Source organism: Phyllostomus hastatus, unplaced genomic scaffold (assembly GCF_019186645.2).
Source record: "Phyllostomus hastatus isolate PE091 unplaced genomic scaffold, TTU_PhHast_1.1 phas_contig_495, whole genome shotgun sequence".
Lineage (NCBI taxonomy): Eukaryota > Metazoa > Chordata > Mammalia > Chiroptera > Phyllostomidae > Phyllostomus > Phyllostomus hastatus.
Window position 1 is genome coordinate 1,154,776 of NW_025333895.1, and position 27,725 is coordinate 1,182,500.

General features: G+C 37.4%; 1 protein-coding gene across 4 annotated transcripts in view; it reads right to left on the reverse strand.

The window, feature by feature from the left end:
- Nucleotides 1-27,725, reverse strand: part of DENND1A (DENN domain containing 1A) — a 486,624-nt gene that overhangs the window by 334,144 nt on the left and 124,755 nt on the right. For all 4 annotated transcript variants that reach the window (XM_045846504.1, XM_045846502.1, XM_045846503.1 and 1 more), the window contains exon 4: nt 5,015-5,064. In XM_045846504.1, the coding sequence (XP_045702460.1) occupies nt 5,015-5,064 (50 nt within the window). The remainder of the gene's footprint in view (nt 1-5,014; nt 5,065-27,725) is intronic.

Here is a 27,725-nt window from a genome sequence, read left to right on the forward strand (position 1 = left end):
CTGGCAAAGTTAACAATGAATCGTAACCAAAGAATCGAAAAGTATCAGAACCAGAAGGAGCAGCAGAGATCTAATCCAATTCCCTCATTTTGTCCATAAAGATACTGAGGCCCTCAGGGGAGAGATGTCCCTTGCCTAACAGCATAGAGCAAGTCAATGGCAGAACCCAGACAAAAACCTAGGTCTACTGGTTGCGACCCCCAGTGTTCTGTTCAGTAAGGCTCGACTGCTCCAACATCACCAAACACTGTGTAAAATGTTCACAGGGCACAGCTTCACCAATGGGTCGAAGCCAAGGGACTAAACCCAGGGTGAAAAACAAGGGCCAAAGTGGGCCAAACCGATTCAGTTTTGAAAAGCAGAGCAGGGTGACTGCACGGAGAAACAGAAGGAAAGGTCTGGGCAAATGCACATGGATGCACCAATCATATGCCGTAGTTTCATTTTCTGCATGGATTTCATTTTCTTCAGTTATCTGTATTTTCTCCTCTTGCTTTTGAAATAAATTTTAAAAGTTTGTTTGGTTACTTTATCGTGTAATGTATCTAATGGTGGCAATACAACATGGCAGAGAAGGTATGGTGGAACTGGAGAGCAGACACATGTGGGTTTCAAAAGCAGCTCTCCCACTTTCTACTGGTGGGACCCTGGGCAAGTTTCTGGATCCATCGGAGCCTCTGTGTCCTCCTATGTGTAATGATGATAGGGGAGACCTTGCAAGTGTGTAAACTTTTAGTGCAGGAAAAGAACACAGCACACGTGGTGTCTGGCAGATAAAAAATAAATAATAAAATTGTAAGTAGCATTCAAACCACATTTAAATCTTGGTTACAGTCTAATCATGAAACCATACCTCTGCTCCTGAAAAGATTATGTCATTTCATTTCATGTTCGTGTCACTGTGTGTGCCAGTATAACATATATGGCAACGGCACAGTAGCTAGCTTTCTGGGTTCTGAAAGAGGATAAGCACAAACATGGAAGACCAGCTTTTCCATCATCCAATGTGTCTCATGAGGACTCTGACTAACTGAAGCAGGTTGCCAGCTACCAAGTGCAAGCAAGGAGCACCACAACATGAAATGCTATACAAATCTTCCCCACCCCAAGAAAATGCTTTCATCAACGATAATAACTTTTTGAGAATGAACAGGGATCTCAGCACCATCATTTCACTACTCCTCTTCGCCAAGAGCTTTAAATACAGTTAGGGGAGAAATAACTCTGGATTGAAACCAAGAGTATCTGCTACTTTCCCAGCTCTGTAATTAAATGGTGATGACCATAAGCAAGTCATTCCACCTCTACAGATCTTGGCTTCCCTTCTGTAAGATGGGATGCTTGAACCAGATGAATTTCAGCTTTAAAATCCTGTGGTCTTATTCTCACACATTTTCAAGGCCTCCTGCAGCCAGAGCCCAAGCTACCATAACACACGTCACCCTCTCCCCAGCAGGCTCCATCTGCTCTGGCTGAACAATCTCTAGGCTCACTCATAGTTTCTCCTCTGCTTTGCTCTTCAGCGCATATGGGGTGTTAGGCTCTCCCTTCCACTTACCCCTTCTTGCCATCCTTGCAGACTCAACACAAGTCTCCCCCACTATGAGAAGTTGTCTCTGAACATCTCAGTCTTCCATAACATCACTATCCTTTTGGATGGATGCTGCTTAATGTGTCTTTCTAACTTCCTGAACTAGACTGAGAAACACATGGAGGGCAGAGTTCCAAGTCTGATACCATTATGTTATCACCCAACATAATGCTACACATTCAGAACCTTCCTTTGCTCTTTTGTAAAAGAGATACCACCATCACCTATCTCCTAGAGTTGCTGGGAAGAATAAATGAGGTATTAAGGTGAAAATGTCTAGCATGTTGACTAGAATCAATTAGGAACTCAAATATTAGCATCTTTTCTTTCCTCCCTCTCTCCTCTCTTCTCTCTCCCGTGTGTGTGTGTGTGTGTGTGTGTGTGTGTGTGTGTGTGTGGCGCACGACTAATCTTCCCACTAGGTGTTCTACTGAAAAATGTATTCATTTGGGAGATGAACATTCGGGTTGTGCTAGCAGCCTAAGAGGACCTTGGGCAAGTCACAGTTTCTCTACAACTTCATTTTTTTTGCAAATAAAGATAAACAGCACTTGTCCTCATCTCTTATAATAGGAAGACAATATGAGATGACACATGAGAAAGCACTTTCTTTTGAAGAGCCACCAGCATTATTATTTTTCATAAGTTCTACTTCAGAAAGAAAAATCTTAAAACAACACAAGCGACAGCAAGATGTCAATGTTAACAGGTGATTTTGATGACCATGAAAATCCCACTCTTGATACAGACTAGAAAAGAAATGTCAGAAAGTTGTACTACTGTTCCTTGGGGTAGAAAAACACAGATACCAAAAAGATTAGGAAACTTTCTTTTATGAACATAATCACCTAGGGCACTAAGCATCTCCCATGCTGACATTTTCTAAGTCAAACAATATCACAAATATACCTAGGGGATTCTGTGGGCCTCAGAATCCGGGCATATACATTTGACAGTGTTAACCGCAAACTAATAAAAAAAAAGTGACAATAAAATCTTTGTATTTATTGTAAATAAACATTACTATTCTCTTCTGCATTAAAATATGCCAAAGTTAGAAGTAGGGAAACAGAAGACAAAAAATATACTCTGCAAAATAAAGCAGTTTTTGTATCAAGAGTTATTAACATAAGAAAGAACCATTATACATGGCAAGGATTAAAATATATCCATAAAGGAAGAATTCTGTCCCAAATCATCTTCTTAAAAAATATAAGAATAGTGATCAGAAAAGAGTATTTTGAAGAGAAGCATATTAGAAGAAAAATATTTTTCTAACAACCAGAAAAAGGCATCACACATTGGTGACCAAAAAAAATTTACAACTATAATTTAAGGAACTGTTTTTCTTCCATTTCAGAATGTGATCACCCAAACAGGTAGGTAAGTAGAGGTGCACTGGGTGGTATGAGAAAAAGAGAGAGAGAAAGGGGTGTGGGGGAGATACACTCACACAGCACACACTGAGGGAGATTTAATCTCATTTCAAATTTCTTTTAACATTAGTTTACAAAGTCAATTAAGGAATACCTATCCAAAACAGACCACTCTAACAAGGAATCATGCAAAAATGTCTTCTCTTATTTTTCTTTGTTAAACACCTAACTACATTTTAAAAACATTTCCGCTTTATTAATTTGTGTAAATATGCCCTTGCCACAATTTGTAATACATTTTATAAGTGACTGGAGGAGATTTCACACATCACTAATTCATACATAAAAATGTGAAGTTTGCATTAAACAATTCTAAACAAAACCTTGCTTGCTATTTTTAGAAGGAACAGGATAAAGAAAAGATAAGAGGAGTCTCATTACAAAGACTGACCCTCTTGAAATGAAGGCTATTCTGTTTTGGGCAACATCCTGCTACTAAAATGGCCCTGATACCAGGATTTTAAAAGGCCGGAGTCTGGAAATACTACAATGGTTGATTGGCTTAAAAAATAACATGTTAGAACCAGGAGAAATAGTGAATGATTCTAAGTGATTGGCAATATTCCAGAGCTGCTTTTTAGTACTCTTTTTGTTCCCTAGTACTCTTTTACACTCCTTTGGCTACGAATCCTCATCTCACATCATTTTTAAACCAGGACACTGTTACTACCAAGTGCAGAAAAGATCCGAGCAGCATACTACCCACATGCACTCTGAGTCATCAAAGTCTTTCAGGCCTGCCGTGTATGGGTACAATAAACACATGTAGCACCTTCCTGAAGATGGGCACATTTTATAGCTTTCTTGGAACATACTATGGCACTTATTACTTATAATACTTTCTAAAGCCTATCACTAAAAGTAAAAATTTTAAGATGTAATGTTTGTACAGTCTCATAGTTCAATTTCCCATTAAGAGAAAAATCACAAACAACAATCAAATGGACAAGTGATTGCAAAAAAAATGATTAAACTGTGAAGAAAAACACAATAGACATTTATTGAAAATAAGAGTAAAATGATTGTCATTTTATTAATGTTGTTAATAAATTATAGTTTTGTAAGTATGGGGGAAGCTCTTTGAAAATTAAGGGGGGGAGGGCTGGGTGGGTGGGCTGGGATAGGAGTAAAAGATAAAAAACCGTACTTGAACAATAACTAAAATAAAATGATTTTTTAAAAAAGAAGAAAATTCCATCCAAAAGAAAAAAGAAAGAAAATTAAGGGGGGGAAGCTGTTTTTTAAATAAGCTATTTAAAAATAAGCTTATTAAAAAAAAATGAGCCATTGACCAATGGTTCATTTATTTTAAAAGTCTTAGACTAATTATCTTTGAGTTCTAATATTCATACCTCTCCAAGAAATAGTTTATCATAATACAAATACCGAGGAATGTTTTGATGATTTTGTCTTTTTTTAAATCTAGAAATCTATAGGAAATGTTTATTTCCTTAGAGATACCATTTTAGCCACCAAAGCAAAATGCAAGACTCTATTCAGCAGCATACCTTTTAAGTAGCAGAACACCTTTAAAAAAGATAGGCCTAGGCTGATTTAAATTTTAAGTTGAAGTCTATGAAAAAACAGTCTATATAATACTCATAAAGCCATGGAGTCACTTAATATTACTTAATATTACTTTGTAAGGTCAAATATATTCATATTTAAATAAAAATTAAATAGCACTGGATTAAAACCCAACCATTCTTAATCATGGTTTGAGTCTGATAACCAAAATTAAAAATTTAATGTCGTGCAAACCATATCTCACAAATTAACCAATGCAAAGCTCTAAGCTTTAAACTACTTGACAGTGTCAATAAAATCCCCAGGAAAGGAGAATACTGCAACTCTCCTTGGAACATAGATGTTTTAAAGCATGGTTAAGCAGACAGAATATTAAGAATGGCATGGTTTTTATTTTCCATAGCAGGTTTATTGATGCTTTTTTTTTTTTTTTTGGTAAAGTTTGAAAATCTGACACTACCTGTCCACATAGAAGGGGAAACAAAACTTGGTCAAAGTCTGTAGAACTTCCTGTGGAGAGAAAAAAAGATAATTTATACATCTAATGGGACCAATAAATCTAACATTAACCATGGCACACAATCCAGCAACTTTACCCTAAAGAAAGAGGAGACAGATGAAGAAATATGGGCTTTATCAATTACATGGGAGGAGTACCAGGCAGTCAATCATGAGAAATAATAAACATGATCAAACTTCATTAAAAATGAAAAATTAATCAAGAATCACACATGGGCAAGCAGCAGGAGCCATGCAGGAAAGCTCTGAAGGGAGGGAGGCGGGTGGGTTGCTGAGTGTTAACACCCCTCCAGGGACCATCTCCAGCCTGACCATATGGATCAGAGTGAATAACACTGAGCCACATGGGTTTGGCCTGGCAGGGCTGCTGTTGCTGGCACCGTTTTTGCCTGTTACCTAGGAACAGAGGGGGCCAGGATTAGACAACACTTGCTTCCCAACATCAGTGGGCTAAAGCACAAGCAGAATAGAAAGCCAACTTTAAGATAATTGTCCCTGAACATAGTCAACTACATTTTTTTTAGCGTAAGGCTTCATTTACTTACTTCATAAAGAAGTTGGGATTTCTGGCACAAATTTATTTTGTAACCAAACGGTAACAGTTTTAAGTATGCACTATTTTTAGTTAAATGTCATCATAATTGGACACACTTACCTGCTTGTAATTTGTGAAAATCCAAAGCAAACTACCAGTTTAAATCTTCTAACAAATATGTAGGTACATAAAGCCAAGCACGTTTATCAGGGGAAGTATACAAAAAGGGAACAAAAGCATTTTTTTTACCAGAGTGACATTTCAAAGACTTATTCATAAAAGAGAAGCTTCTTGCATTAAGCAAAGCATACTACTGTATGAGACACACTACACAGCGGGGTGTGACTTTCCCCAATGGACACGTCTCACGTGTCCAGCATCTATACACACAGCTAAACATATACGCAAGTAATTAAGTATTACTTCCTTCACAGAACTTTCTTTAGCTTGTCTTAATTTAACTGCAGATTTAGCCCACGGTCAGTGCTTAAGTTCATAGACCTATGTTATAAATTTTAAAAAAGTATTTCTTTCAAGCATTTGATTTGCTTTTTAACTATTTAGAACCCCAACTTCAAGACAAAATGAAGAACACATTTTTCAGTCATTGAGAAGCTGGTTCAAATTAAAACAAACTTGCCCTTTGCAAATCCTAATCCAAGTGATAAATTAAAGATCAGTTTACAAATGTAGCACTTTTCTAACCAATAATAATGAAATATCAATGCTAACTGAATTGATGCTTCTTGCTTCATTTATTTTTAAAATCAGTTCTATCATTCAAGAAATAAACCACATCAATCTAATAACCCACTCAATGAAGCAGAAAGTACACTGACTTGATCTGCCAGAGCATACTCTACCTACATAATTCAGTTGAGCATACCCTTTTTTAAATATTGTCCTGGACTGATACTATGTACATATATATTATAGCACTGTTAAGGCATGTTGTGAAATAATCAAGGAATAGGAAAAAAATAAAAAAGGTGGATAAGAATACCTCAGCATATTCTAAGAGACATTGCTGACACACAACTAAATTTGTCATGTGGCATTCATTACATATTGTTTGAAAACTCATATTTAAATAAGTTGCGATTGCTAATAAACAATCAAACAAATCAAAAGAGATCATATAAAACATTCATTTTTATGTATGCAGTTTCAATTATAAAATATACGAAAACCCACATACACAAAACTCATATGATTTATATGCAAAAAAAATTCCTTACATATTTCCTTTCACTTCAGGTTTCAAATACCACAAAATATCTCTTGAGTTCAGTATATGTACAAGCATTCTCTAAAACTCAAAACTAACGCTCCCTCATTGCCAAAATCACCTACAAGACAGTTATCCTTTACTCCTCAAAAGTTACAGGTGCAAAAGTGCTTCTCTTCTCTATGCTGGAGTTGAGCAGCCAAAAAGCCTCAAGGTTTTTGAAAGAAAAGACCCCTATGGCTACAAGAAAGCATTGTACTCTACAGCAGAGTCAAAGGAATCTAATATGCCCAACTTAATACTCACTACAATGTAGAAACTACTTAACCACTTTCTAATGTCAAGAGTAATAACCAACTGTGAACTTGTCTGTCAGATAATATTAGAACAAATATTAAAATACCCAATGTAGGCTGAGTATAACCTACCTCCCAAGAGCTTTCCTTTTTACCCAAGAAAGCAGTGGTAAGTCTAATTAAGCAGTGGGGCGTGGTGGGGGAGGGGAGATGGGGGGAAGAATGAAGGAAATATAGGCAAGCGTAGGCATACGTCTGTGCATTACGTTTCTTTATGTTTGTGATATTACAAGAGCTTGATATTCCAATTAAGGTCAAAGAAAATGGTAGTGTGCTGTCAAAGGAGAAAACAAAAATGAGCATCTACTTTGTGTTAGAAACAGTCTTACGTTATCTCAGTCAAAACTGAAAAATCTACTTCTTGGTTTAGGAATGGAAGGTCAGGAAGAGGGAGGAAAAAACAAGCAATGTTTCTTATAAATAAAAACTGCTGAAATGAACAAATTTTCTTAATACTGATGTTTTCTCTATATACAAATATCTAACTACCTTACCCTCTTTTTCCAAAGAAAAAGACAATTACTCAAATATGAAAAGTATCACTCTCCAAGAGAGGAGACTTTAAAACCCTGATTTAAACATATTTTGAGCATTGTATTTATAACAGAGTGTCTTTCAGCATTACCTTTACTGGGAAAACAGTCATTAACCAGTTACCAACCCCTCTTTCCTCTAGAACCTGTGTCTTTGGCTAAGGAACTCTCTTTGCAGATGCTAATTTTCCTGTTTTCTCTCCCCTTTTTCTTGCCTATACAAGCCCTTTCAGATGATCTCCACTACTGCCACATAAATCGGATCTTCAAGATGCAGTACAGCTGATGAAATGTAAATTACCTCATTGCTAAGGCAGGGGGTGGGAAAGATTGTGCCAGCTCTCCAGATCAATTCCCAAGTTTATATTTTCGCAAATCTTTTTATGTACAGTTTGATTTTTTAACATTTTAATGAGCAAAAAAAGTGAATCTATAGTAGCCAGTCACCACAGTTAAAGTGCAGGGCATGAACTAGATCCCAGGAGGGAACCAGTCCACCATGTCACCACTGGCTTTAGGACATTCGCCACCTGGTTCCATGTCCCCAGGTTCCAACTCTTTTCATAATCAAAACACTGCTGACATTATAAACCCCAGACGGGTTTTCTAAAATCCCTCCCAATCAATATATCCAACACATAACTTATTGGAGACAACATCGAGCTCATTGATTAAGGTGAGTTCAGTAGCAAAGTTTTCAAAATAAATGAGACAAGAATATAGCATCCAACTCCTTTGTGTCACCAGACAATTTATGAAATAGGCAATTTCCAAAAGGGCTTTTCTTCCTAACAAAATATTCGATACCTCATGTGGGAAGAAGTAAGAGCAGAGGGTAGGGGGAAGGTGGATGACAGGCAGTCGCATAAACCTTTCAGTGATGCATATATTAAACAGCAGATTGCACAGTGCAGCAGAAAAGCATCAACATCTTCAAAGCTCTGCCCACAAGGAGATAACTAAGCCTCAGACCATGAACCAAAATATGAAATCAACATACCTAACATTGGAGTCACTTGTAAATAAAAATAAAAAATGAACTCAAGATTCATCACCATCTTTTTTGGATTCATTTCATCCCAATTTGAATTTTCACCCGGTCAAAAGGCCCATTCAAGGGAATTCACTCCAATCTGAAGAAAGTAGATTGTTTTATGCTGAAACTCAGCCATTGTCTTAAAAACCTGGGAAAGTCTTTAAAAATGTATATTATTCATCTTAGAATCCGATCTGAAAGCAAAACTTTGAGAACTAAATTTGATATAGTTAACTGGAACTATCAGTAATAAGGCGGCTAAATTAATTCACCCTGAATCTGGGGTACAGGGTAGGGAGGGTGTAAGAGACCCTGCAACAGCCATCAGTTCAGATGTCAAATACTTTGTTTTCACTGCTTCACTGAAATCTATAAACAAAAATTAGTTGTATCTGGCAGATGAAAACAACTAGCAGACACAGACATACACACCCCACAAATAAATGCCATCTGAAAAACAAAAGTGCAGGCTGATTATAATGTCCACTGGGGTTACAGAATGTTGGGAGATGAGGCATGTTGTCAATAGTTCAAAAGGAAAAAGAAAATGTGTGCAAGAAAACATTTAAATAACGAAAAGAGATAGCTTGAATAAATGAATGGATTTTAAAATATGTAAAGCTACAATCAGCCTCTGGTAGCTTGCTGAAAGCTATATAGCAGTTGATAATTTACCTTTGTCCAAAAAGAGAGTGAAGGAGAAAGAGGCGAGGAGACGGTAGGAGAACACTTCCTGAGTTTCCTACATCTAATTTATTTGTTCATTTCAAAATGCATATGTGTGATGAAAAGATCAGTGGAGCTCAAATTCCTAAAATACTCCATTTCTATGCTCAGACATTTTTAATAGCACAAGGGAAATGCTGACCCTCTAAGTCCTGCAATTGAGATCAGTGCTACTGACTTAAAAGAAAAGCTGTTGATTGATGATCTTAAAACTCAAGTTGAAAGTTAAAAACAGAACACACACAAAATCCAAACATACAAAAAGCTAACTAAATTTCAACTTTAAGCCATTTCAAGTTAAAACCAGGGACTCCAAGTGAAAGCTACCAGAAGTTTTAACACTTATGATTAAGAAGGGCAAAACAGAATGGTAAGAAGTTCTTAAAACCTTAATTAGCACCCAGTTTAAGAATGTTGATCAGAAATTTCCTAGATATGAAAACAGGAAATATAATTTTCTCCTTCCCTATAAATGTCAAGTTAAATTCAAGATCCATACTATAACTACAGCCAAACTTTTTTTCAGTGACAAAAGCTTTGAATACGGGATTTTACAAAAAGGCCTTTCAACACCCAAACATAAAAGCTGGGTCAAATTTCTAACAACACTGCTCAAATGCTACAGAGTCTGCTTCCTTTCTTTGGTATATTTCAATATTTACTCCCAGTTTACTTTTTATAAACTTTAGTTAAATTTGAGTCATGCATACATTATAATTATGCTAATTTGTGTACCTAATATGCACAAAGATAAAATTACACTAAAATATAGAAATATATCATTCTATAACATGTATCAGATAAACTTTATATCTAAATTATCAAGGAGATTAAGTATATAGATGGAAAGGAGAAGAGCCACCTCTAAAAGTACTTTTAAGTAAAAATATCTTTAAAAATATGTATTTGTGAAAAAATAATTTTATAAAAATTTTTAATTTAACAAAGCCACTTTATCTTTTTGTATCCTTTCCTTTCTTCAAAAAGTCACTTAAAACAAAGTTGTTCCCAAATTAAATATTATATAAAATCTTTTATTCTAAGATTTCATTTTATTAACTTTAAACCTTACAGCAAAATGGTTGAAAATGAGAGCTATACTTATAAGGTCAATGTTAAACATGAATAAACTTCTTCACACTTGTTTCAAACACTTTCAAAATAAATGATTTGGTTAGAATCTTCTACAAATAGCAGTCATTCAATGACATCAGTAATAGAATTCCTTGGACTTAACATTATTACTGTAAAATATTTTGCCTTGTTCATTTCCTTAAACATTTTAAATCCTATTATCTGCACATTTATGTTATCAGTATATCTCAAGAGAAGAGAAATTGCGGAAAAATGGGAGAGAGGGCCACAAATCCCTACATACCAAAGGAATAGGGCCCCAAAGGTAAAACTACAAACATGGTTTCACTGAAGAAGCAACTTGCCCTCAGGAAGATGGTATTCAAAAAAAAAAAAAAAAAGAGCACTGATAGAAATAGTATTTTGTAAGCATATTAAAAGCTGTCAGCTTTTAAATATTTTAAATGCACACAAAAATGTGCACAGATGGGCAACTTTTCTGCTCACATTAGTCTAAAAAAAATCTTTCATTATTGAGCTCAAAGTCCTTGAATTTTTTAAACTTAATTGTGCCTCTATTTCTTAGAATTCACACCCCAAGGCCAAAGCCTTCCTGCCACCAGTCCTTCAAATCTGACTTGGACATTACACGGGAGGAGGCTCCAAGCCTCCCTGAGGTCTCACTCCTTTTACAACACACGAAAAAGCAGTCGATAATGGGCCCATGTTGAATTCACTGCTCTCTGCGTCTCTCCTCTTGGGACACAAGCCTAGCAGATGTGATAAAAACTGTGTCAGAGAAGTGGCTCTAGTTTGTGCCTTAATGACAACTTAAACCTCTAAACCAATACAACCAAAGGACTAACAGAACTGGCTGTTACCTCTCTCTCCTGCCAATCTTCAAATATCTCTGAACTAAATTAGCACCTCTACCCCCAACATCCCCTGCCTGCCACCCCACAAAATCCATTCTAATTTTAAAAGATAAATGAATTCAGCAAATATGTGGCAGCAAGAGTCTGTGGCAAGAGACTATGTGTCTGTCTGTCGATCTGTCTGACCGTCTTATAGTTAAGCCCTAACACCATATATTTCATGTAGTTTATATTTTCTCAAGGTGTAACTATGCATTCAGATGTCTTAAAGCACTGCCTGGTATATATTCCCTCTGATCACCACCCCAGTGACCATATTAATACATATAACTGGTAGAGTTATGATTTCCAAAAGATGCCTAAAAGAATAAAAATTATGTTTAAATATGTTCAACCATGGGAAAGAAAAGTAATATTCTGAGTTATTGAAACATTCTAATTATTAAAATGTATACAGGAGAATTTTTTTAACCTGTGGGTGGTTATACTTTTAACTTGTAAGAACTCTTTGTCTTATCTAATGATATGGTACCAAAAAATAGATTTAAATGTGTACTTCTGATAACATTTTCTAAATTCTATAATTCAGCCTTCAGATGACAGGCCTTTTCACCCAGTGTCTTGAAAGCCTATTCAGCCACAATCGCACACCCACTTAATCAGCAATCATTGTTCTGGGATGCAGGACTTTGTGATCAAGACAAGCACCAAAACCTTAAAAAAATTTTTTCAGAACTGGCATAAGAAAAAAGTGATCTTTGTCAGACAAGGACAAATTTATGCAAATCTTTTATAAACATTCACAAACATTTATTTAGCTTTTGAAATGTTGGCCTCATTTGAGAGCATGAAAATGAGGGGGAAATAGGAAAACGCAAAGGACAGCTTAGAAGCTGGCACACTACATAAATATTCAGAAGGAAGATTATAGGATTCATGTTAGGCTGTCTTAGGCTTCTCCAAAGTCCACACAGAATAGCAAAGAACAAAACTAACGAGAAGTACAGCAGATGTTAGACAATGCATCAGCCTCTTTTCCTCTCTCACTTGGCTATACTTGGACGCTTTTATATTTTCTTTCAATATGGTTAGGTCATTCAAGGATTCTCCTATAGACTCTGTATTGTGGCTACAGATCTATAAGCTGGAGGTCTGTCAGCTTTCCAAAAGTTTCCAATGAAAAGGCATTATGCAAATTATACCTCTCTTACCCTCTTTCAGGAGGGAAAAAAAGCCTCCAGTATGCAGTCATCGGAGTATTGGAAGCCCCAGCCTTCATTTCTGTATAGCTGTGTTTGCCTCAGGGCCACGCTGCTTGTTTTGACAGTGGATCCCCCTAGATAGTTGGGATTAGTCGAGCTTGTTTAGATAAACTTGAAATCAAGGCCTTCTCTAGGTAGACAGCTAGATGTAGCTACCGAGTTTCCAGCTGCCTCCTCCTTTCATCCCCAAACAACTGGAGATTCACTGTAGCTATCACAGCCACAGGCTATGTCACATACATAAGTACGAAATTAAAGGCTGCTAAAAGAAGCCTTTGTAAGTCTTAGTGCTAAAATAAGGAATCTGTACTGCTTGGTTTATACAAATTATTCTAGCACTACCAGTATTGAACTGAAATCATCAGTTAACAAGGCATATTAATCAAGATTCCCAGCTTCTTTGGATAGACAGAATCATAGTTTGATAATATACCTATCCTTCTGCTTCTTAGCTCCTGAATGAGAGAATAATCACTTAAAATGTTGAAAAGGAAATAATAGGCTTTATTTATCCAGTGGCAGGGGATTTCAGACACTGTCAACAAACACTGTGAGCAGAATATCAGAATGTAAATATCAAATCCGCTTTTGAGAGACAATTATTTAGCAATTGATTAGACAGGGCCTCACTGAACAGTCATCTCTAATTACAGAACTGTTTCAAATCAACTTTTATTTCCCACAACTTGAAGATTCTGATGGAATGATATCAGGAGGATTTAAGAACTGAGGAAATTTATACTCAGAACTGATCGATGACATCTCATTACAAAAACAGAAGGCACATGAAATGAAACACTATTGAAATAAAAATTATATAACTCAAATCATTTTCTAAATCTAATACTCAAGGATTTTTACATTTTGCAACTGGAAAATACCTCTTCAGAGGGCCAAACAAAATGCAAATGAAGAATATAATTCTATTCCACATAAGTGCTTTATTCTACTTTACATAGCTTGCTTCAATATGTAGGTGCTAGTGTTTACCACAGACTGCTTAGGATAAACTAAACAACAATGGTACTGGAACTGGGTTCGCCATTTTCCAGAACAGTTCTATGAGATACGAGACAGTACAGAAGGCCTTCTACCCTTCTGGCCAAACTTTAAAGTCATACAAGGCAGTTTCCAATCAATCAAGTTCACATATCACCAACAAAAATGTGTTCTCATACTTCAACAGCTAAGTCACTATTTAAAAGAAAAGCCTTAAGACATGCAAGACAGTCTGGAACTACAGTCATCAATTTGAGGTTTTCCTATGGAACTTTTGCTTCATTTTATGTACAACTTACAAACTAAAGAAAGAGTCAGCAAACTTTTTCTCTAAAGAGCCAGACAGTAAATATTTTAGGCTTTGTAGGACACTTATGTTCTCTGCCACAGATTATTTTGGCTTTTTTGTTTTGTTTTTACAATTCTTCAAAAAGGTAAAAACCATCTTAGCTCAAAGGCCACACAAAAACCAGCCCCAGGCAGGATTTGACTCTCTGGCTATAGTTTGCCAACGCCTGATATAAAAAGGAGCATGGTCACGTAACATAATCCAAACAAACTCACCAACACCCAAAACTCAATATTTTGAAATACCAAGAAGGTTAAATGCCAATGCCAATCATGTTGGTTCTCTGGTAAACCAACAATTCACATGTGATTACTAATGAACAGCCAAGTGTCTCCTGCATACAAACATGCTCTCTCTTTTTTTTTGGGTGGGGGGGGAATATTTAAAATACAAAGAATTAAAAACAAAACATTTTCACAACTCAGAATTGACAACTGTTTTGTGGAATGGACTCTTCAGACAAACAATACTTCTTATATTAATAGTTTTACTACTACAGGTGAGGTCCAGGGGTTTTCTTGATAGATAAATGGATTCACACTCTCTGGACTACTGAGAGCTCTTCAATTTGAGGGTTACTTTGTTTACAGATTTTAAAAACAATATTAAAAAAGAAGAAAGCTTTTCTGGTGCTTTACTCACCACTCACTCACACATGTGTTACATGCCCAATGCTAATGTTCTTCTGGGTGTAGAGCACAAAAGGGTCTCTTCCTCTCTCACTACTCTGTTTTTGGCCCCCCTTTCAACTACCTTCCCTTCATCGCCTTCTTCTCTCTTTGCATCCTCCTCTGTTAATAGCCTACTTACAATTTAATTTCAATTATTATTACTATGTAAATGGTTCAAATTCAAATCTTTACTTCTAAATCACATCTAGCACCAGACCTCTACTTCCAACTGCCTTTGGACATGTCCGCCTCATGTCCCATAGGTACTTGAAGTTCCACATGTCATGTCAAAAATGCATCGTCATCTAGGTTCCTGGTACAGTGCTATTTGCTAATCCCTTTCACCCCATCAGAATAAGGATCTCAGACTACCACTAATACTTGCTGGGGGACAGATGCATGACTTAGATTCAAGTATTTGCTGTGGTTGTTGAATTTCAAAATAAGTCTGTAGAGAAAGGCTTCTGATTCCTTAAAACCTTCCAAAGTGTTAATAAACAAGAAAGAGAGAACAAGGGAGCCCCGGAAATCAAGCATATTTCAAAGTCATCTTAGAAAAGAATATTGATATATTTCCCTAAGCAAGAGGTCTGTCCAGAAAAAGTCCAACCATTGTTAATATAATGAGAACAGTTCGTGTGAAGTGACATCAATGTAACCTGCAGCCAAGAAGAGTGGAGTGCAATGTGCATGTGTGAATAATGACTTCACTGTACTAGTCAGTGAGGATGGTACATACTGTTGAGTGAGCATGTGTACTGTGTGGCCATCACATTCAAAATGACTGAGTGAGTAGACTAATGAATCTGCATCAAATGTTACATTAAGCTTGAACATTCCTTTGTGGAAACTATATGGATGATTCAGAAGGCTTTGGGGGACAATGCAATGAGTGCAGAGCAAATAAAAGTGTGGCACAAATGCTTCAAAGATGGTCAAGGATCTGTTGAAAGTGCCCCATATTCTGGAAGGCCTGCAACAAGCAGACACCTGAGGATGTTGAACGTGTACAGGCTGCAATCAACAAAGATCCATGACTGACAGGCAAGAACTAGAAGCTGATTCAGGAATCCCAAAAACTGCTGTGTCCAAGATTGTGATGCAGGATCTTGGCATGAAACATGTTGTGGCAAAATTCATTCTGTGGCTTCTGCTACCAGAACAGAAGGAACATCATGCTGCAGTTGCTAATGACTTGATTCAAACCACTACCAATGAGCCAGACTTCCTCAAGAAGGTCACAGACAGAGATGAATCATGCAGGTCTACAGCTACACACATGATCTGGAAACAAAGGCCCAGTTGCCCCAATGGAAGCCATCTGGTTCTCCATACCCAAAGAAGGTGCAGCAAAGTCACAGCAAAATCAAGTCCATTGCCCTGGCTGGTACAGCTCAGTGGATTGAGTGTGGGCTGCAAACCAAAGCATCGTAGGTTTGATTCCCAGTCAGGGCACATGCCTGGGTTGCAGGCCACAACCCCCAGCAACCGCACACTGATGTTTCTCTCTCTCTCTCTCTCTCCCTCTCCCTCTCTCTCTCTCTCTTCCTCCCTTCCCTCTCTAAAAATAAATAAATAAAATCTTTAAAAAAAATCAAGTCCGTGTTAACTGTGTTTTTGATTGGGAAGGTGTTGTCCATCACAAGTATGCCCCTCCAGGCCAAACAATTAATAAGGAATACCACACCTCAATGTTCTTCATCAGCTAAGAAATGCAATACAACAAAAACAGCCACAGCTATGGGCAACTGGTGATTGGCAGCTTCATCATGACAACTCACCTGCTCATGCATGCCATAAGTGCAGAGTCTTTTGGCGAAACATCAAACCACCCAGGTGACTCAGTGCCCCTACAGCCCAGATTTGTCGCCCTGTGACTTCCAGCTTTTCCTAAAACTAAAATCACCTTTAAAAGGGAAGAGATTTCAGACCATCAATGAGATTCAGGAAAATACGACAAGGCAGCTGATGGCAATTCCAACAAAGGAATTTGCAGAGTGTTTTGAATGGTGAGAGAGTCACTGGCAGAGCTGTGTGAGGTCCCAAGGAGCCTACTTTGAAGGAGACTGAGGCATCGTTTGTACAACATTTCTTGTATCTTGTATCTTCTTCAATAAATGTCTCTACTCATATTTAGAACCAGACTACGTGCTAAAGGCCCTGTCTACATGATGCTTGCAATTTATTTGGAAAGACAGATGCTATGCAAAGGAATACACTCATACATAATATGAATTGTGACAGGAGCTGTGAACGAAAAAAACAGAGTGCTCTGAGACAAAACGACAGGGCCTGAATTTAGGTGGCAGAGTCAAGAAAGACATCTCAGGAGGTGACATTTTGAGCTAAGACTTTAGAGTGAGCAGAAGTTCACCAGTCAAAGACTGGAAGAGGGATAAGGAGGAGGTTCCAAAAGGTTATAGCGTGAAAAAGGCCATTGATCAAGACCCTTTGGTCTTGAACCATTCAAAGAACTAAAGGAAGCCAGGCATGCTGGGATAGAGAAGGGGTGGGAGCGAGTGGCAGAAGATGAGGCCGGGCAGACTGACAGAGACCAAATCATGTGGGGCCTGGAGGGCATGTTAAACACTCTGGGCTTTATTCTAAAGTATTGGAAGCTACTAGGATGATTTGAAACCTTTTACATCTCACTTGCATGTGCCTTTCTAACCTCCCCATCTACCTTCAAGTCTTCCAGACTACAGAAATTCAGAAGTTATTCTCACTTCTCCTGAGTTCTCATGCCAACTTTGCGTTTAGACTGACCACAATCTCAGGACCTTACATTTCCAAGGAAGGGAAAAGATACACGAAAGGGTACATGTCAGGCCTTCAAAAAGGAAAGGGAATGTCACACGGGAGCCTTAATAATAACAACCCTGACAACAGGGAGAGGGGTTGTGGTTAAAAAGAGCAACAAAAGAACTGTAACAAATTTAGATAGGACCAGCTTAAACCTCTCTTCAGAACCTGCTCCCTGATACCTGGTATTCCTTCTGAGTTCCCAAAGTCCATTTTCCTATGTGCAGAGAAAGGATGTCGTTTTATTTCCATAACCTGCTGCATATCATTGTATCTAAGAAGATATAAATTACAAGGCTATTAATATTTAGTACCACGATGGGAAAAACTGCTCAAATAAAGTGATACACCATCAACTGTAAGGTGCACCCCAATTTCAGAGATGTTAAAATGTGAAAAAATGTGCATTTTAGAATTAATAAAATATATTTACAGGTTTGTCTGCCACACCAGACTGAGTTTTAGAAGGTGGGGATTATACCCATCATCAGTGTCTAGCAGAACACCTACCACAGAGGAAACATCTGGTGATGGTGCTAAGAAACGACGGGGTGACAGTCTGGAGATTCATAAGAGCTGAGCCCTCACCACTGCCATGCCAGTCTTCGCGTCTCCTCGTTTAATCCTGACAGGAAGCAGTGAGACCACATGCAGCAGAGGAGACTGGAATTTACCAGAGAATCAATATTTATTATTGATATAGAAAATAAAAGGAATAGAGAAAACGACTAAAGCTTGTGTAGGTATATTAGTTATTTCTGTCAAATGTTTACCATTTAAGCCTTTAAGAATTGTTTATAATGTAGTATCTAATTACATTATATAAGTTTGTTCTGATTTAGCCTTTATTTTGTTTCTCATGTACCAATGGCCATCTGCTTTCCGGAGGGGGATATGTGACAAGCGGAAGGGGACTGCGAAAACAGCTAGTATGTGTCACTTCCTATGCCAGAAGTTTCACATGTGCTCAATGAGCCTCCCAATAACCTGATGTAGATATCATCACCCTCTTATACGTGAACTGAACCTTGAAAGCTGAGTAAAATTAGTTTCAGGTAGAATGGTGAAGTAAGTTGCTTAACTGGAAATAGGCAGAGAATGGAAATGCTAGATTCAACCCTAGTTCATCTATCCCCAGCGCTCAAGCTCTTCCCACAATCCTCAGCTTGGTGCTTTGTGGATTCCAGAATAAGATATTACAAATAAGATATTCCAGAGAGACATTCTCATTCTCGCACCCCATTTGATCAGGATTCTGTCTCCACAGTGAAAAACACCCACAGAGCTAAAACTGTGCAGTGGCAGCCCTCCATGCTGAATGAAGCTTTCCAACTGCAGCAGTGGGGTGAAAATTTTGTGGTGTTGTGTCAAGGCCCTCAGATTAGAGCAACCTTACATGGCAGCTTGCCTAGCACATCCTGGTTGTGCTCATTATCTCTCTGTAATCGTGATGCCATGTCCCACTCACTCTCAACAGCACCCTGGACTGGTTACTATCTATGCTCGTCAGAGTCTTAGGAAAGAGAGGAAAAAGCCCTGGCTTGTCCAGAGGGTATAAAAAGAACAAATAGCTGCTCCATCTGTGATGGAAAATTGGGGGGTGGTCTTACAAGAGTTAGTTTTTATCATCTGACTCCAGGCTCTCTATCCACATTAAGGACCTATTTACATACTATGAGTTAATGCAATACCAGACAGCATCAATTACATGAAAACTGCAAAGTCTTCTCTCCTTGCTTCATTTTCCTCATGCTATGTCAAAAAACAACAACAAAAAAGTACTGAACTAGACTAATTCAGGTATTGTGTATACATGATGCCAACTCCTCCCAGTTGTATAAAATTAGTGGTACTTCCTTGTTTCACAGATAAAAAAAGTGAAGCTGAAAAAGTAAAGCCTTTGCCCAAAATAACATTTCCAAAGCCAAACTGCCAAATCTTATAGAACATGGGGATACTTGCCTTCTTCTTTTCTTTGGGCCAAACATACCAAAAAATAAAAATAAAAAAATACTTAAAATTTTTAGGGAGGAAAGGTATTTCTTAAAAAATAAGTGAAACATGAATAATCAAAGGGACTTTAGCCATTAAAACTGTTATTTATAACAGAAAAAAAAATTTAAAAAAATCAGAAATACTTCTCAGTTTACCAGGGGTTTAGATCTCCAAAAAGGTAAGCATCTGCTTCTCTGACAAAAATGCTCTCAACAATTTACAATTTACACTTCTAAAACTAGATGATACTAAAGAGGCATCATGTTTGAAATACATTCAAATATATACCATTGGTTAAGCCTCTAGTAGGTAAGATAAAATTTTATTAAATGTATGTTTTCATTTGTCCTACCTCATTCAAATTCTGAGCCCAAAGATCACAGTGTGAACACTACTCATTTATTATTATATATCAAATACTTAGCCTACTAATATCCATGTATACTACCAGCTCTTAGAGATGTGGACATGAAGCAGACAAGAATCTCTGACTTCCTGCCTGGGGGAGAAAGAGGATACGTTAACAAGTATTTGCAATAAAGTATTTTAGGTGTTCTGATAAAAGTATGCCCAAGGGAAAAGAAAAGTATTGTCAGGTCTACCCAGCGGATGTGAAAGACTCTTCAGAGGTAGGGACAGTTGAGCTGACTTCTGAGAGAGGATTCAGTATTTACTAGACAAGCAGGTTACAAAAGAATATTCTAGGAATAAGAGCAATGTGAAATTGTATTTTATTACCATATATTTCACAAGGTTGACATAAGTAAGTGATCTTTGATAAGTTCGATATTCTTTAAAAAATCGTCTTACTTCTTTTATAAATATCTACAAATGGACCTTGAGAGCTTGTTTGGAGGTCCTAGCAGGTATACTCTTGACTAAAGACCAGTCCTCTCTCTAGTTAGGAAGGTGGTTTTCTTTGACCAAGCGCACAGCTTTGTGAGAGACGCACATGGATCGGTGAGGGAGGAAGAGGACACCTGCCTAGCCAGCCAGATCAGCTGTATCAACCCTGGTGACCAATGGGATGACAGATGTGGCAGCCAGCCAGATCACCCTCACATCCTTCTTTTATAAATACCTTTTCATTTCTACCCCACCACCCCTTCTACCCACTTGCTCTATATACATGCACACACATACATACTAGACCATAGTCTGGGCTTGTGTTATATTCCATTTGAAATCTGAAACCAACCAAAGTTAGACAGTTTCAAATTCTGGTAGCCAGAGGAATCTTAGTGCTACTGCATATAAGTATTTTTTAAATGAAAGTTAACATAATACCAAGTACTATATGCAACCTTGTAAAAGGGTGCATTTACAAGGACAGTGGGACCTATTACTAAATTTCTGAGGTTTTTAACATGGAAAGTCTCAACTTTCCATAGATTTCACAACTGAAATAGAATAAAAATAATTATTTGAAACTCCTCTTCATCACCATTTAAAGATTTTCAGTATGTTCAGTACATTTTAGAACATAAATATTCAGGCACTATTTCTGATTCTCTCCATCTTCATTTGACAAAGTACTCTCTTACCTTTGTGACTTCTCTAAATCTTACTCTGGAACCATGTAGGCTTAAAAAGGAAAGGTTTTCCAGAACTGTTCCTAGGGTCAGTATGAATTCTAGAGATAAAGGTTATCACAAATGACCCTAATACCTAACAAAACAGTTTACCCAGCTACCTTAAATCTACCCCTAAAAATAGAAGACATTATACAATTATTGGTTATTATTAGATGCTAGGTATTATTCTGAACAGCCTGCACATTCCAAATCACTTAACCCTGGCTATTATCCTAGAAGGTCTTTACTACAATTATCTCTAGTTTACAGGTAAGAAAATGAAACCCCAAAAAGGTAAACCCCCATAAGTGACAGAGCTGGGATTCAAACTCAGCCAGTCTGGCTCCAACTTCCATGCTCTTAATCACCATTATCATGCCCCTGTGCTCTCCCATCTGAACTCTGAACTCCTTAAATAATTTTATCTGTGTATTATATACTTTATATTCATAATTACTCACTGGCCTCTGATTTATCCTAGCTACTAAGAAGAGCCTCTGATACTGACTACAATCATTCTATACTTAAAGAGTTCACAGATTGACATGCAAACAATACAATGTAAGGAGTCAAGGTTCCAAGTGCTCTCCAAGTGCTGAAGATAGAGTGACAAATTCAAACATAGCAAGTTTCACAGAGGAAGTGATACAAGCAGGGTATTTAATACTGAACTGAACCAAAGTATACTGGAAGGTAGGTAGGATAAGAAGGCATTTTGACCATAAAAACAACATGAGCAAAAATACAGAGGTGGAAAAGAACAAGCCATACTGGCAAATGGTGAGACATTCTACACCTGGTTATAAAGGGAAATGGTAGAAAATCAGGCTGGAGACTGGGTCAAGGTCTTATTGCCATGGCCTTAAACCCAAGTTAGGAAGTTTGGAATAGATGCTAAAGGAACCAAGGAACCATCAAGAGTTTTAACTAAAGAGAAATGATTGACTACATGACTTGATTTAGATTTTAGAAAGATATCTCTGGCCTCATATGAAGGGCAGTGATTAAAAAAGGTCATTGGTTTTAGGCTGTGAGGAAGAGTCCACAGGAGAGAAGCTGAGAGTAGGAATGCAGAGGAAAACAGCAGAATAGGACAGACCCGGGAGCAATTTAGGAGGGATAATGAACAGAACTTGGTGACTGCAGACTTGTAGATACATCTCAACGAGTAACAGAGACTGATTACATGAGGCGAAGGCTAACACCAAGACCACATCTCAACAACAGCCACACAGTCAACTTAGTTACAATCATCAGGTAACTCACCAGAAAACAAATGTTTCTACCACCCACTAGTATTCACAAATGTATAAAATTTAGAGGGGCTTTTTTTGGAGCCAGAATAAAACCAGGAGAATACTTATAGTAAGAATGAGTGAGGACTGCATATTACCATTTCCTGAAGTCAGATTCAAGTACGTAGTAGTACCGCAGAGCTGTATAGCATGGTGTGCTTTCAGAAAGAACAGCTCAAAAGGAATTGGTCTTTTAATGAGTTCCTTCAATATAACTGTAACAGCTGGGGAGTGAGCAAATTAGGAAGAAATCTTCAATTTAAAAAAAGAGCCTTAAATAAGAAAACGTATCAATTTTTCAATGGAGTTTGTCTAAATGTTTAAGGTTTTAAAATATAGTTCCATTAAGAAGCCAGTCCAGAAAGGTCCATGTGCATTGGAGAATAGTACATTCTTAAGGACAGACCATATGCTGGGTCACAAAACTACCTTAACAAATTTAAGAAGATTAAAATCATACCAAGCATATTCTCTGACCACAATGCTTGGAAATTAGAAACCAACTGTAAAAAGGAAGTTTAAAAAAACCCACATATATGTAGAGATTAAACAACATACTACTAAAAACATGTCTGGGTCAAAGAAGAAATAAAAGGTGAGATCAAAAGACATATAGAGACAAATGAGAACACCAATACGACATATCAAAACTTCTGGGATACAGCAAAAGCAGTAATAAGAGGGAAGTTTATATTATTACAGGCCTATCTCAAGAAACTAGAAAAAAGTAAACCACCTAACATTACATCTTAAAGAACTAGAAAAAGAAGAACAAAAGCAGCCCAAAGTCAGAAGAAAGGAAATAATAAAAATTACAACAAAAAAATTGAATAAAACAGAGAACAAAAAGACTATACAAAAAGTTAATACAACAAAGAGCTGGTTCTTTGAAAAGATTCATAAAATTGACAAACCCCTGGCTAGACTCACTAAGGAAAAAAGAGAAATGACTCATATAAAAAAATCAGAAATAAAAGAGAAATTACCACAGACATCACAGAAATACAAAGGATCATGCAAGAATACTATGAAAGACTATATGCTGCCAAATTCAATAACTTAAAAGAAATGAATAAGTTCCTAGAAATATATAACCTTCCTAGACTAAATCATGAAGAACTGGAAAATCTAATAGACCAATCAACAATGAGGAAACTGAAACAATGATAAAAATCTCCCCCAAAATAAAAGTCCAAGACCAGATGGCTTCATTAGTGAATTCTACAAAATATTCAAAAGAGATTTGATACCTATCCTTCTCAAATTCTTCTGAAAAATTGAAGAGGCAGTACTTCCTAACACATTTTATGAGGCCAACATAACACTGATACCAAAACCTAGCAAGGGTAACAGACACATTTTTGTGTCTACAGACTAATATTTCTAATGAACACAGATGCAAAAGTCCTACACAAAATACTAGCAAATCAAATACAACAATCACTGAAAAAATAATACATCACAATCAAGTGGGGTTCATTCCTGGAGCACAAGGATGGTTCAACACATGCAAACCAATGTAATACACCACATTAACAAAATAAAGGATGAAAAATCACATGATCTTATCAAAAGATGCAGAAAAAGCATCAGATAAGATACAACCATCCATTTATGATTACAATGCTCAATAAAACAGGTATATAAGGAAAGTATCTCAACATAATTAAGGCCATATATGACAAACCCCTCAGTTAATATCACACTCAATGGTGAAAAACTAACATTTTTTTCCTCTAAAATCAGGAACAAGATAAGGAGGTCCACCTTCATCACTCTTTTTCAATATAGTACTAGAAGTTCAAGCCAGAGCAATCAGGCAAGAGAAAGAAATAAAATGCATTCAAATTGGGAATGAAGAAGTGAAAAGTGTTAGTTTTGCAAATGACATGATTCTTTACACAGGAACGCTAAAGACTTCACCAAGATTCTACTACAAATAAATATAGTAAAATTACAGAGTACAAAATCAATGCACAGTACAAAAACTTTTTAGTTTGATGTTATTCCATTTGTTTATTTTTTCTTTTTTCCTTGCCTGGAGAGATATATCACAAAAAAAATATTGCTATGAGCAATGTCCGAGATTTTACTGCCTATGTTTTCTTCTAGGATTTTTACGGTTTCAGGTCTAACATTTATGTCTTTAATCTATTTTGAACTTATTCTTGTGTGTGGCATAATTATGCAATAAATTACATAGAAAAAAACATAGATACTAAACTTATGGTCCTTGGTCTGAGAGAAGATTTTATAAATTTGACCCCAAAGGCAAGGGAATTAAAGGCAAAAACAAATGAATGGGACTATATCAAACTAAAAAGCTTCTGCACAGCAAAAAAAACTGCCAAAAAACAAGAAGGCAAATAACTGAATGGCTAAACATACTTGCAAACAACAGCTCCGACAAGGGGTTAATATCCAAAATATATAAAAAATTCATACAATTCAACACCAAACAAACACAATCCAATTAAAAAGTGGGCAGAGGATACGAACAGACACCTCTCCCAAGAAGACATACAAATGGCTGACAGATACATGAAAAGATGCTCAACTTCACTAGCTATTACGGAAATGAAAATCAGCTACAAGGAGATACCACCTCACATCTGTTAGGATGGCTATTATCAACAAGACAAGTAATAACAAGTGTTGAACAGGTTGTGGAGAAAAAAGGAACCCTCACTCACTGCTAGTGGGAATGTAAACTGGTACAGCCACTATGGAAAATAGTATGGAGGTTCCTCAAAAAATTAAAAGAGTTAACATATGACCCAGAAGTCCCTCTTGTCAGTATCTACCAAAAAAACTCGAAAACATTTGTTTGCAAAGATATATGCACCAGTGGTATGCACCAGTGGTAAACAGGGAGAAACTTAAGTATCTAAGAGCAAGGCAAACAGAAGACACTGTCCCTTTTTTAAACTCTCCCCCTACAGAGCAAGCAAGCTAGTGCCATAGCTGAGTCCATCAACCTAGCTAACACTGTTTGACCCACCTTGGAGATCACAGAGACTTTGCTCCACCCAACTTACTGGCCCACCCAAACTGCTTTTCCATATCAATGGCTGATCTTGGCTCATGCTTCACAACTTTCAAAATCCTATCAAACAAGCAACAGCTGGCTTCAGTGAGCCCAGGCCCTGGCAGTAGCAGCAGCCAGCCTATATTCACAGCTTGGCTTCACCTGGGAATCTCAAACCCAGCACAAGTAACAGCCATCTCAGATTGCTTTATAGTTCAGGCAGGATGGCCCCAGGTAAAGAACAGGTAGGGGTTGACCTTGGCCTGCACCACCTGGGAAACCCCAGGGCCAGCACACCCAGTGAAGAGCTACAGACCACATCAAAGTACCACCACCCTGCCCCTCCACGGAGGGCAGAGGTTGGTAGTCAGTGCTCACAGCCAGTCCTTGCATCTGCTGGCCTGGGTAAATACTTCCCATTGATCTGTCAACAGCAACCAGGGCTCAACTGCGAGAAAGCAGTATACTTAACCCATATGAAGGGCACACCTGGAGTACCCAGCTTGTAGGGGAGGCTGTGCCACTGGTCCCTACAGGACACCTACTACATTAGGCCACACTACCAAGGCACAGAGTCAAAGCAGCTCTACCTAATACATAGAAACAAACAAAGGGAGGCTGTCAAAACCAGGAGACAAAGAAACATGCCTCAAATGAAAGAACAGATCAAAACTCCAGAAAAAGAGTTAAACTAAATGGAGAAAAGCAACATATCAGACGCAGAGTTCAAAACACTCATTATAAAGATGTTCAAGGGACTTGGTGAAGACCTCAGCAGCATAAAAAATATCCAGTCAGAAATGAAGGATACACTAATTGAAATAAACAACAATTTACAGGGGAACAACAGTAGACTGGATGAAGACAAGAATCAAATCAATGCTTTGGAACATAAGGAAGCAAAAAACAACCTATTCGAATGAGAAGAAGAAAAAAGAATCCAAAAAACAAGGACAGTAAAAACCGCCTCTGGGACAACTTCAAGCGGTCCAACATTTGCATCATGGGGGTGCCAGAAGGAGAAGAGAAAGAGCAACAAATTTAGAAATCCATGTAAAAAAATAATGAAAGAAAACTTCCTTAATTTGGTGGAAGAAACAGACATACAAGTCCAGGAAGCACAGAGTCCCAAACATGTTGGACCCAAAGAGGCCCACACCAGGACACATCATAATTAAAATGCCAAAGGTTAAAGATAAAGAGAGAATCTTAAAAGCAGCAAGAGAAAAGCAATTAGTTACCTACAGGGGAGTTCCCATAAGACTATCAGCTGATTTCTCAAAAGAAACTGCCGACTAGAAGGGATTGGCAAGAAGTATTCAGAGTCATGAAAAGCAGGGAGCCACACCTAAGACTGCTCTACCCAGCCAAGATATCATTTAAAATTGAAGGGCAGATGAACAGCTTCCCAGACAAGAAAAAACTAAACGAGTTCATCATCACCAAACCATTGTTATATGAAATGTTGAAAGGACTTAAGGAAAAGATCAAAACTGTGAACAATAAAATGGTAAAAAATATAAATCTATCAACAATTGAATCTAAAAAAGCAAACTAAGCAAACAAGAAGAACGGAGACAGAATCATGGATACAGAGAATGTTTTGATGGTTGCCAGATGGGAGCAGGAGTGTCGGGGAATGGGTGGGGAGGTAGGTGATCAAGAAGTACAAATAGGTAGTTACAGAATAGCCATGGGGAGGTAAAGTACAGTATAGGAAACGGAGTAGCCAAAGAACTTACAGGCATGACCCATGGCCATGAACAATGGTGGGGGGATCACCTGAGGGAGTGAGTGGTACTGTATTGGCGGGGGGAGGGGTAAAGGGGGGGAAATCAGGAGAACTGTAATAGCATAATCAATAAAATATATATTTTTTAAAAAGATAACCATTTAAACACTCCAATCATCAAGAACAGGATACTTTTAAATATATACAAAGCAGCAGATGTCTAATCTGAGATGCATTTATACATCTGTAATCTATCAATGAATCTTTTCGAAATCTGTAATGCGGTCCATCAAAATGCCTACATTTGGTAGCAATCAAGGAGACTGACATACTACTTGAAGACAGCTGATTCAGCAGGGTGCCTTACTGCTAGCATGCTAAACAATCACTTTCCAGGTTTTAGGGTCTAACGAGATTCAAAGTTTGTATCTATGGATGAGAAAATTATGTTTCCACCTACAATCCCAGACTGAGAAATTACTGAGAAATATAGAAACGGAACTGTTTGAACAAGAGGCTGAACAATCCATGAATCAATAGTGACTCTTAGAAAAGCACACATCTAAAACAAACCTAACAGAT